Below are 13,841 nucleotides of genomic sequence, written 5' to 3'. Positions count from 1 at the left end.
ATATTATAGAGAGAAAGAGAGAGATAAAAACGTGTGAGTGGGGAAGAATGTTCTGTTTCATCTTCGCGCTTCTGTGTTTCTCTCTGTCTTTGGATATCTCTCCTTTATGCAATGAGGTTCTCCTTTTCATTTTGACGTCTTCGAGACTGTCGCTTTGCATCTACAAGCTGACGTACCCTGTAATTCCCGGAAAAGCAGGGCCAATCCCTTGATCTCATTCTCATAATCGATTCGCTAATCCAATAGCAACAATACAAAGTATATAGCCCTTAAAACGGTTTTTGTGCATTTACAGAGAATACCGAACCGTCTAACATAGGATCTTGCTTTTAGGAAATCCCAATAAGTGATGAATACCAAACTCGTGAAATCAGTTACGTAATAACATGCAAATTAGTTACTCGATAGTAACAATTCAAATAAAGTAGCCCTGAAAAGGGATTTAATGTGTGACCTTTATGATAAGTGCAGATGACCAGCAGGCGGAAAAGAAAAAGGATTTTAAATGGGTTATTCCCCACTGGTCGTTAAAGAAAAGCAAAGGGTACATCTTAAGAAAACATCAACACAACTATCAATATAATTTAAGATGTTCCTACGTGTAAACAGCGTGGGAACTCTATGAGAAGTGTGCAGATTGCAATGTTTTTGAATCTAAATAGCAATTTCTGTCTGATTGTGTGGTTGGTCGTTACATAGAGTACATCGTTACAAAACGTTAACACATCTATCAATAAGGTGTTCTTGTGTTCCTACATGTAAATAAGGAATGACCTTTGCGATGACAGGGCATTTGTCTAAAAGCAGAACAGTTCTTAATGCAGCGCCTGTCAAATGGCTGAAGTGACATAAAAGGCATTGTCATTCATGGTATATTCGTGAATAAGTCACTAACCGAAATAAGTGGATCTATTGTTGAGGAAAGTACTATTTACTTGTTTAAATGTTGTTCTGGGTAAAGTGCGAAAATAACCCTAATAAGAAATAAACATGCTCAACTTGATTTATACCAAATAAAATATATGAAAAATATTTTTTACGGTTGCTATGGAAACAGCACGTTAATGGTAAAATTTGTAAATAAGCTGTGGCATTGATATCCCCATAACCCATGGTCAGATTTTACTGAAAGTTGTTTTAAATGAAACATCTTAGGTAGGTCTATGAGATGTCGTTAAATTTATAAATTGACATAGGACAAGTGCTGGAAAGTAAAATCACTGACCTTGTCTGACAATTTCTTGTAAGAAAGTCCACGCAATGTAGAACGCACACGTATTTATACAACGTAACCACTGGCAATCGGTCATTCTAATGATATTGCTTCTCTAATAAATGTAGGGAGAAATGGCCAGTGGGCAAAATAGAGAAAAAAGAAAAACGAATAGGTTATTTCCCCTTAGCCGTTAAAGGAAAATAGGTGGGTTATATCTAGACCCATTCTAGGGGCCCTAGCAGTCCAACTATGAATTTCTACTAAACTGCAATGAGCCTAATAACCCTAACCTTAACAGCTCCGATTTATCATATTAGGTTCCGGTGGAAAGTGGTAATCTATTAATTCTCTAACTATATTAGTTCTTTCTACTAAATTAAATTCTGGAATATTCCTTTTCCCATGTTTATTCCTCTCCTATGCTTTTTGCTCTCAGTGTCTTTTATGTATTTTCTCAGAGAATCCACTATTTCTTAGTGTTTCATAATATCTTGAAAGAATGTTCATTGGAAGTTATCAAAGAAAACTATTTACTAACATAGTTTCCTTATGATGCTGGGCGTGTAATTTTGCCTGTGTTTATTAATTTCTCATTCGGTTAATGGTATGGTCTAAAATTATTATCAACGGCGATAAGATCAGTATCTACAGTTATGCTTTAGTCAGATTTTTTCTAAATCTAATGCAACTCATTGCCGTTACAATTTCTCGATAAAATTAGGCCATGATCACGATATAGACTACAATCCATTTCAGAAAATTTCTTCCTCAATATATCTAAAATATATTGCTCCGTTCTTCCACTCACCTGATAACTGTGATATGCTACCATAGATACATTGAACAATTCACTTCTTTTCGTAGTCGAAAAACAGTGACTTCCTTGTATTCATAATCATTGAGTCATACTAGTATCAGTAATTGCTGCCACATTATTGTGGGACTTCATTAAGAAGGCTTGATTGTTGAAGGATAAATATCTGCTATATAGTATTGCGTGAATCTACGGTTTTTCTTCTCATTTATTCTGCAAGACTATTCGAGTACTTCTGAAATAACGTGTCATGGTTTTAGGGAGGATACTGCTATTAATCTGAAAATAATTTTCTTAATGCTATTTTCCTAACTATACCAAACTCTGGCTTTGCTGAGTTAATCAATTAATCAGCAATTAGTTACACTCAAATTGTAATTTATGGTCTTTAAGTATTGCAAAAGAGGATTGAGATGTCATCTAACTTTAGCTTTGCTGCTAATTCTTTGGCATCTAAATTAATAAATCTGTAACATAGGCAGTAGCATAGTGTAATTCCTGAGTGCTTTGTTGGTTTGCACTAATTCCGTTATTCTGATGGCAAAAGAGACAACTGTGATTGGGTAGGGTGCGGCATACTCCAACAGAAACTAGAATCTGACTATCACAGAGTTTCTCCGGATTTGTACAAAAAATGTATAAAGACTTATTGGAATGAGAGAGAAGATATCAAAGTAAAGTGTTAATATCTGTACTCACGATTTGCCTTACATCTCACAGAAAGCTTCCCGGAGCAATAATGATAATTTGACAGATATGGGTAAGGGCAACCCATTATGGAGTTCTCATCACCTCTGCAAAATTCCCCACCCATGCTTGTTTTATTGTTCTACTAGCAAAATTCCTTGAGAAAACATGCAGCTTAGCTTATTTGCATGCAGACTTCAAATTTTTTCGCAACTTTTTAATTCTTTGTTATACAGGGGATATTTTGTATATTCCGAGACCAAATTTATCGTCTTTATATATCGTCCAGGCTGCTCGTTGTTCGAATAAATGCGCATGCCGCCTCATTTCGTATATTTCCTCGAGTGAATTGTGATCTTAAAAAAAAAAAAACTGGTGCCTTTCTATAATCAATGATATTTATGTCTTCGTACAAAGCACTACTTTTAGCAAAGGAACTATTTTAATTTTCCTTGACTCACAATGAAGCGATAAATTATAGCACTCAATACGTAAGTTCTTTAATTCATAATTCTTTATGCATTAACTAATATTAACTGAATGGCTCACAAATGCTAGTGTTCTGAGATACGTATCTCTGATCCATCAGTTGGAAATGTTAGCCTGTTTCATCTCAAATCGTTGGAGTGTGACAAGAAGCTTGCTTCCCAACCCCATGGATTCGGGTTCAGTCCCACTGTGGGGCATCTTGGGCAAGTGTCTTCTACTATAGCCTGAGGCCGACTAAAGCCTTGTGAGTGGATTTGGTAGGCGGCAAATGGATGTGGACGGGTTGGCTTCAGTCGAGTGATTGAGGCCAACGAGAAACTTTGGATTGCTCTTGGAATCACTTCGAGTCTTGTGTTCTTTTCTATCAATCTTTCCCTCTTCTTTAAATTCTTTATACAGCGATAAACTGTTGCTTTTGGAAGTTTCGTCAACTTAACAATTTTATTAGCCCGGCGCGCGCCAATACAACAATGGTGGAACGATTCTGCAGTTCTATGACTTTCTGCTGTCGAATCAGTTCGCTATTTACCTGGAAAATAAAGAGGATTAGATTTTCAAGCAAGCAAGATCTTTTTTAAAAATATATATTTCTCGAAATCAAATTACGGTGGGACCTACGGACTACCGAGCACACACACACACACACACACACACACACACACACACACACACACACATGTATATATATATATATTATATATATATATATTATATATATATATATATAACAGTATTAATAAAATAGATGGTATGTGTAATAGAATTTATTGGGTACAACACATGTTTCGACCTGTTCTGGGTCTCTTCAGATACATCAGATACAATAAAAAGTCTCACTAGAAGATTTCCTGAGTCGGCTTGCGTATCGCTATATGTCCATCAAATTCGAGAATGAGTAAAATCAAAGAAAAATATATATATAAATGAAGTATAAGGAAACGTCTTCCAGTATTTTCCTCCATAAAAATTATGGCTTTCTTCTCTCTCCCCTCCAATATCTGAAGGTAATGGTGGTAGACTTGATCTGTCACTTCATTTAACACCATCTGGCATTTAAATGTCCAATCTGTTGCAAATATTCATACTAGATCGCCAGTTTGGAATGACCCAAAAGTCATGGTTTCTTTCATAATCCAGGTTGGTACAGATCCAGTATAAATTCTACAAATTGTTTCGGAGTCTAATTAATTCCAAAGACAAAAACGGGGAATTCTTCTTGAAATAAAAATTAGATTCTTCGTCGGGAATTACATATTAGTATGAATAGTTACGACCAACAAAAATATAAAAAGACCTGTCATAGCCCAGGCGGGAATGAACAAAGAATAATAGAATGAAAAATCACTAGAACGCCAAACCGTTCAAAACCAGAAAAAAATATATAAATAAAACCACTCCAGTGTTTTATTGACATTACAATTGATGATATAGTAAAGACCGATAAAGTATGAGCTGTGTAGTTCATTTGAAGCATTGCAGTACAGAAGTAGAAAATGACAGAAAAGAGATGGTGGTGGTTAAACTTTATACTTAGGGTAATGAGGTTTATAAAATGAAAACGTTTGCGCAAAAGAAAGAAATATATGTGATTATGACTGTGCGTTTATGTTTATGTATGCGTGTAATTTCGACTACTTAGTCTCAGCAGTAATCTGCTTGTTCATTCGCCCGTTATACATCAGTAAGGGAGGTGAAGTGAGTGCGAGTCGGAGTAAAAGTGAGAGAGAGAGAGAGAAGCGGGGAGGAATGTGAATAGAGAAGAAAGCAGTGAGGAAGGGGTAGAGAAAGATGTATAATAAGGCCAAAATGTATCACATAGTTAGTTGAAGGGAGAGGCAAAAAGCGAGAGAAAAATGGAAAACAGAAACGAGTGAGAAAGAAGTGTTAAACAACGTGCTGTTGGGTGGGGAGGGAAAGGTAAAAAGAAAGAGATATGTTTAAGATACAATATTCAGCAGAGGGTGATGTTCTGGTGGTGAGATTAAAGAAAAGCAGATAGAGAGGGACAGGGAAGACAGTCATATTGAGAGAGAGAGAGAGAGAGAGAGAGAGATACATCGAGAGGAAGAAAAAGAAATAAGCAAACAGCTGAAGTGAAATGAACTTTGTTACTGAAAATTATAATGATGATGATGGTGGTGGTTGTGTGTTGATTGTGGAAAGTTTTTTTTTTTAATTGAACTAAATCTCTAATATTATTCTACCTGTCCGTTCACACTTTACGCTTTAGTTTGTCAGCGAGGAGAAGGATGTGGAGTGGGAGAGAGGAAGAGGGACTGTGAAAGTGAGTGAGAGAGCAGCTAGTCAGCTGATGCATTATGCTGTCGTTCGTGTGCTTAGAGGAAGTGGGAGGTGAAGAGAAAGAGAGAAATGTTAAAGATATGAACAGGTAAAGATAAAAAGAGAAATAGAAAGTGTTTAACAGAGTGAAATTTTAAAATCATTATATCATTACGACTGGAAGTGAAATAACTCACTAAAATAAAATTAATGATGCAAATCATCTTTTGTTTCTTAAATAGCTTCTCTTAAACGTCTTCGTTCTATGAAATTTACACGGGTCCCACTAGTATAATATAACCCGAACAGAACTGCCAACACACACATATGCACCTTGTATTACAGAACTACCAGCGTACATAGTTGTACTACATATTTACAACAATATATGTATATACGTACATACATACATATATATATATGTATATATATATATATATATATATATATATATATATATATATATAATATATATATATATGTATGTATGTTTGTATGTATGTTTGTATGTATGTATGTATATATATATATTATATATATATATATATATAAGACTTCATAAATTAAAACTGATTAGAAGATCGGAAATCCACCTGACGAATGTCATTTGAAGACATGAAACAATTGTAGTGGCGGTTTATTTACTTTATATTAAAATTTTTATGTATTGATTAAGCCTTTCCTTGTTTGTTTTGCAAAATAGTGGTTTTGTCTCGAATTAATATTATATAATATTTTACTATAAAATTGGATTTAATCCTAAATCTGATTTTTTCCCTGTTAATTTGGATTTATTCCCTAATATTTATTATTATATATACATATATATATATATATATATATAATATATATATATATATGTATGTATGTATGTATATATATGTATATATTTATTTACATATATTTATATTTATATATATTTACAGCGGTGGTGCCCCAGCATGGCCGCAACCTTTCGGGCTGAAACATTTTTTTTAAAGGATTTATGTATATATGTATATATATATACACATATATATATGTATGTGTGTGTATATATATATAAACATATGTATATATGTACATATATATATATATATATATATATATATAATATATATATATATATATATATATTAATCAATTAATCAATTTAGGGTAGCAAAAAATTCAATAGAAATTTATCGCTACCAGCGGCCTAGTGGGAAAGATTTCTGAATTACTGCTACTTAGCGGTTTGAGTTATGGCTGCTCTCTCTAGTGGACGAATGGCCTATTAAGGCCATTCCTAAATCGTTTAATTTATATATATATATATATATATATATATATATATATATATACGTTTAAATATTTGTTGTGCAAGAATTTTTATGTGAAGTCGTGTGTTGAAACAGATATTGTTATATTTCGGAATGGTCATATTGCCAGTTTAGCCAATAAAAACACACGCACTATATATTTGGTGTTACTTTGCTTCAGTGTTATTTATTTTTTACATTAATCTTAATCTTATTTCGGCCAGAGTTCTTTCGTCACACTCCTGTGACCGCATTAGTGGTCCTTTGTTTTCTTCTTTCTTATTTGTGTCTCTTCTTACTAACCGTCAGCCATTTTGTATTTCTATTGTATGTTCTCATTTGCGCATGCTTATATCTCTATGTGCGTCTATGTTTATTTGGTGTGTGTATGTGGGGGTATGCCTGTAATATTTGTATCTTCTGTTTATATACGTTCATGTAATTTGTATTTTGTTTTTGTTGTTGTTGTTTTTGTTTATTCTTATTTTGTTCATGTGTTTACATCCACTTATTATTATCATTACATATGCTTGTATGTATGTATAACAACAATACTAGTAATAATAATAATAAATCGAATCGAAAAAAAAATATATATATATATAAATATATATATAGTTATTTATTTCTATTTGTTTATTTATCTGTGTATTTATTATGTTTTCAGGATCCTCTATCGTCATATGTTGTGGTGTGTGCTAGCGCTCCATTCTAGTTTTCTATTCAGGCTAGGTTTATTTTCTATTATGTGTGTAGCTTTTGTAATTTGTCTAATTGTTGCATCTGTTCTATGTGTGGACAATATTTTAATTTCTATGTTATTGATTGATCCCCCGTGTTCCTGTTCGGCGTGTTGGTACAGAATCGATGAGCTTTTACCTTCCTTGAGTTGTCTCCAATGCTCATTTACCCGCTCTCCTATGCTTCTTGCCGTTTCCCCTACGTATGCCGTTGTCTTGTTACTGCATCGTCCCTCTATACATCTTATACTATAGACTACATTTCTGGCTTTACAGTTTGTTTGTGGGCTAAATCTACATACAGTACAGTACTTATCCGTACAGGGGGTTCTACTAAAAGGATAGGTTCTACCAATTATAGATTTGATAGGGTTGCCTGGCTTTTCAACAACCTTAATTCTTAGCTTAAGTTTGTCTAGGGTCCTTCTAAAGCGGTACGCCAGTTCACCTCCAAGGGGTGGTGTCAACGAACATGACACTCTGGTATTTATGGCTATCATACCAAGAGTTGGCCTTCCCTATTTTCTTTTTTGTCCTTTCTATAGTGTTCCATGACTTGTTTCTATAGAGTGGGCAAATCCCATTCCTATCATTACATAATATATTATCAAATTTCTTCATGGCTCCTTTGTATACTCTGATCCTTTCTTTATGGCTGTAACCTGAGAACTGCGTGCGGTGAATGAAATATTGTATGTGTCTCTTTAACTCTGTGGTCTCGCACATGCGTGACACATTTCTCATTATTCTGACGAGGTCTGCCATCAAAATATTGAATTTGGCATTGTCCGCAATGGCTGAGTTCCGGTGGATCAAGTATTTTGAGGCCATAGGTTTGGCATAGTATGAATGAAGGATTTGGGTTTTATTATTCACAATTTCTAGCCAGAATTCAGTGTCTAGTACTGGTAGTCTATGGTTGGGGTGTTTAGTGGGGTAGTCTATTGTGACCTTAATACTCTGGTGGATGGAGTTAGCTATTTGCTGGATGCTCTCCATAGTATTAGTTTCTATTACTATATCAACATTACTCTCTTGTGGGGGTGCCTTTACCACTATGTTGATATCATCAACATAGCGAGAGTACATGTTTACGAGTATGGAGTTCTGTGTTAGGCGTTCTTTAAGCCTTCTGTCCCACCATACCATGAAGAGGTTGGCCACATCACCAGCGATACTAACGCCGATGGCTGCGCCCTCGTCCTGGGCATATATTTTATTATTAAACTTAAACGTGTGGCCTTTTAGGGTAACTCTTATACTAGCTCCTAGTGCATGTGCGATCATTTTCTTTACCTGATGGACATTTGCTGGGCTCCGTATGGCTCTGGTCCCCCACATACACACACTAAATAAACATAGACGCACATAGAGATAAGCATGCGCAAATGAAAACATACAATAGAAATACAAAATGGCTGACGGTTAGTAAGGAGAGACACAAATAAGAAAGAAGAAAACAAAGGACCACTAATGCGGTCACAGGAGTGTGACGAAAGAACTCTGGCCGAAATAAGATTAAGATTAATGTAAAAAATAAATAACACTGAAGCAAAATAACACCAATATATAGTGCGTGTATTTTTATTGGCTAAACTGGCAATACGACCATTCCGAAAGATAACAATATATATATATATATATATATATATATATATATATATATATATATATATATATATATACATGTATGTGTGTGTTTATATGCATGTACGTATATGTATGTACGTATAGATACACATACATACATACATTCTACAAAACTTAGGAATTCCTGTAAAATGTCCTCCTCCAGAGGATGTGAAAATTATTCCTCGGATTTAAATTGAGCTACTTAATCCTACCCCTTATCCAGCTGCTTTGAGTAGTAATGTTGTACTCTCTTGTCAATTCCTAGTACTCGTTGCATTCAATTCAATTAGCCATTGCAAAGACGTAAAGTTGTCTTGTGTGTTCTTTCCTCTAAATTCGCAACATTGACGATCATATAAAGGTGACATGTGCATCGTATCGGTCTTCCTACGCTTGGCCCAGCAGAATATTGAGGATATTATAGCTTGGAGGAGAAATAGCTGTCTCAGCAGTCGGGTGATACTAGACTGAAGCAACAGGAAATCCCGTACCTTGTTGAAAGACAAAACACGATACTCAGCTCAGGAATCGAATCAACGTCCGTATGATCACGATCTCAACATCCTAACCTCTAGACCGGGAACCAACCTTCACATCAGAAAGAATCATTGTTGATAAAAGCTTACCTATGTTCCAACAATGACATTACTTAATCTTTCGCACAAGCAGGTTAGCGAATGCTTTTTTTCGTTGAGCTCCGAAGAAACTACGATTCATCAATATTTTGAATTTTCGGCGTTATAAGAGATTTGGAATTTTCTAATTTAAAAAATTTTAATCAGGTAATATTTGCTTTCTTTCTTTCTTTTGTTTTTCTTATTAGCGAGGGACAAAAACACCGATATACACACCCACACCAAATAAATATAAATACGAACACACAAGTAGCTCTCTACCCTTTTTTTTTTCATCCAAAGGAGTTTTAATCCAATGTTCTGTGAGTTGTTTGTTTATAGCTAAATTCACCTTCAAACACAAAGTTGATAAAGACATACTCCTCCACAATATACGTTGTTGATGTATTCGTCTAGTGATAATTAATACGGTCAATATTTATAAACACAGTAAATAAATCAGAAGGAAACGAAAATATTGTCCCAGCAGCGGCTAGCAATATATCACCAGGTGCATTTCGGCCTTGTTAAGCCTAGTCAATGACATGTACTCACGACCAACCTGACGCCTCCGATATATGGGACTGTGAATGAGACTTTCACTAGTATTGCGAAAAGACGGCCGGCTGGATAAAAGAGCTTGTATACGCATATGAAGTAGTATTAAATTAAATTAGTCATCTACGTATTATACTTAATAATTATATACATCGTTGATAGGCAAATTACTGTGGTATTCGCTCAGATATAACATCTATTATGGATATGATGTGTTTAAAAACACAAATATGTATCGGAAGAAAAGTCGTCGTAACAGCGGCTGGCGAGAACGCGATCGTGCATACTTCTTTAACGGAGTATCAGAAATTGACTCTTTCTGATAACCCTTTTACTGTGCAGACTTAGTGTCATAGCCCCAAATAATTCAAAATTTACAGAAGCATTTGTTGAGCACTTTTGTTTTTTTATATATTTAGTTAGAGTGTATGCATGTCACTAATAAGTTAAGCACTTCGAGGTAGGTTATCCGTAATTCTTTTCTAATACTCGTCTCTTTATAGCAGTTTTATATTTAAATCCCAAATGAGTGATGGATTTCTACAGCTGGTTACAGAGGGGAATCAAAATTTGTACAAACTGCCTAATGAGAGTTTAAAGTTTTTGAAACAAAAACATTCCATAGCCGAATGCTTTCTACGAGGTAAGATCATGCATATTTTCTTTACATTGTGTATCATAATTCGATTCTTACCGTTTTTTACATTTTGTTGTATCGACATCAAATTGTAGCCCCAAAATAGTGCAGTGTTCCAAAGGATGTTTCGAACATACACACACACACCACACACACACACACGCATATACGCACACACATATATAGGTATATATATATATATATATATATATATATATATATATATATATATATAGAGAGAGAGAGAGAGAGAGAGAGAGAGAGAGAGAGTGAGAGAGAGAGAGAGAGATAGATAGATAGATACACATATTATGTACATATAATGTATATATATATATTATGTACATATAATATATATATCATCGTTAAATGATGTTGATATATATATGTATATATATATATATCAACATCATTTAACGATGATACATATATTATATGTACATAATATATATATATATATATTATATGTACATAATATGTGTATCTATCCATCTATCTAACTATCTATCTATCTATCTATCTATCTATCTATCTACCTATCTACCTATCTACCTATCTATATATCTATCTATCTATCTATCTATCTATCTATCTATCTATCTATCTATCTATCTATCTATCTATCTCTCTCTCTCTCTCTCTCTATATATATATATATATATATATATATATACCTATATATGTGTGTGCGTATATGCGTGTGTGTGTGTGGTGTGTGTGTGTGTATGTTCGAAACATCCTTTGGAACACTGCACTATTTTGGGGCTACAATTTGATGTCGATACATGTCGATATATATATATACACACATGTATACATATATATACATACATACACGCACGCACAATCACACAACCGTACACACACACACACACATGTTAGTGAATGATAATACTTCTGATGTAATGAGCATCGCAAATCTAATTAGAAACAGTTATATACTGAGAAATAAGCTTAACGGCTTTAATAATTTCGAAAAGTGTAGCGGACAATTCCTGACATGTTTAAGCCTTCTTAGACCTCTTCAGCGAAGCATGGGCTTTACTACATCTGATTAGTAGTATGAGCGAATCACTAAATGTGTGTATAGATACACACGCACGCAGTCACACATACACGCACACGCACACACACACACGCACGCGCACACGCGCGCGCGCACACACACACACAAACACACACACACACAAAATATTGCACACGTTTATATGTTTATTTAAGCTGTCTCTAAATGTTTTGTAGCTTACATCTAGTTCATATCAACATTTTAAAACGTCCCACTTCTACGGTAGCTGGACCCTAAGGTAGCTGTGTTATTTCAGCTATGTTTCTACGGAATGTCTTTTGTTAGAAATCAGAGCGCAGGCTACTTTACTATTCAGTAACCATAGTGAATTGAAACGATTTCGTTTACTTGCTCGGGACAACCAATCGGCAGTCACCTTGACCAATGTACGTACTTATTAACATTGGTCAGAGCTGTGTGGTTATCACTTAGGTGTGACTGCTAGCCAGAGAGGTCAGCTGACCAACTACCCTGTCCGACTATCGAAGTGAGAATATAACGCTTTTGTTGCCGTTGCAGTATGTGCTGTGTCTCTAGTTATTTGTTTTACTGTTTTACAGCATGTTTCCGTCAGATTATTAACATCGATGAAGACAACGATTTCCCTTTACCATTAACCAGGAAATGCAGCAGTTGTCGCCGAAAGCTGGAAAAGGTAAGAAATGCAGAGATGTCTCGATCAGCACAAACACCAACCGCGAACACGGATAAAGCAGAAGCAACACAAAAAGATTGTACTAATACTTCAAGCATTTCCGAATCGGATTCTACTATTTCCTCCATACACCGCAGAAACAATATTCCTGCAGAACAAGACAAATACCAGACAACGGACTTTACACCAAACATGATGAGGCAATTTCATCCAGAAGCCCAGTCTTCGAAGTTTGCCGAAAATTTGCAAATGACAAGATCCGCTGGTAACATGTACATATCAAGTGTTTGTATTGGTACAACTTCAAACAATATTGCTATACAGAAAATTAAAAAAGAAAAACCAGCTAAATTTGTGATATCTATAAAAGAATCAGGTCTTAAATTTGTAAAGAGCTGTCAAAATTTTATCAAAAATCCCCATGAAAGAAATTCGTAAAATACACTTAATTAAAATTCACAGATTAGAGAAAACATGATGATTAACAATCATTGAATATTACTATAAAGCTTCAGTCGAATATTTTACTGAAACCGGTGATAATCACTTTTTGAGAACTTTGTCATTTTTCCAAATGGTCTCGATGAAATCCTTCTGTTACCATATTTCTGTTGAAATACACACTATATTTGTATCAGTTAATAATGAAGGATTTAGTAAAATAACTTTATCATTAAGCTGGTGTTTGGAAAAACAAATTAATACATTTTTATGGAAGATTTGAATTTCGATCACTTTGAAACAGAAGTGCAAAGAACCAAGTGCAATTTGAAGATGTCTTCTACAAGCTGAAATGATTCCACAAAAGAGTAACCAAGTCATCTTCGCATATTTTGCATTCTCAGAACCATTATGGAGAATACTACTAATTTGGAAATTGACTAAAACAAATCTTGTATTAGGAAGTTACGAAATGAAGAAATAACGAACTTAAATGGAATAACTGAAAGAAATGTTGGCTTTGGAGCGATTTATTTTCCGTATATAAAATACATTGCATGCATCCACATTAAAAACATATCGCATACACATGAAGATATATACTACAAGCCATAAAGGACAGAGGCATCATGGGTAAAAGTAACAAACTGATAATACATATATTCTCAGAACGTTATATAGCATATGATATCAGCTTCTTCATTGATGATAAATGTTGATTTTTTTTTCCTG

The 13,841-nt window shown here is 34.5% G+C and overlaps 1 protein-coding gene across 1 annotated transcript in view; it reads left to right on the top strand.

Annotated features, from left to right (window-relative positions):
* Window positions 1-10,835: 10,835 nt before the first annotated feature.
* LOC118764058 overlaps window positions 10,836-13,841 on the top strand; it is a 3,203-nt gene continuing 197 nt past the window's right edge. Inside the window, exons 1-2 of the mRNA XM_036504379.1 lie at window positions 10,836-10,953; window positions 12,574-13,841. The exon at window positions 12,574-13,841 is cut by the window's right edge and continues 197 nt beyond it. Of these exons, the coding sequence (XP_036360272.1) occupies window positions 10,836-10,953; window positions 12,574-13,106 (651 nt within the window). The 3' untranslated portion in view covers window positions 13,107-13,841. The remainder of the gene's footprint in view (window positions 10,954-12,573) is intronic.

Source organism: Octopus sinensis, linkage group LG7 (genome assembly GCF_006345805.1).
Source record: "Octopus sinensis linkage group LG7, ASM634580v1, whole genome shotgun sequence".
Classification (NCBI taxonomy): Eukaryota; Metazoa; Mollusca; class Cephalopoda; order Octopoda; family Octopodidae; genus Octopus; species Octopus sinensis.
This window is presented reverse-complemented; position numbering and strand designations above follow the sequence as displayed.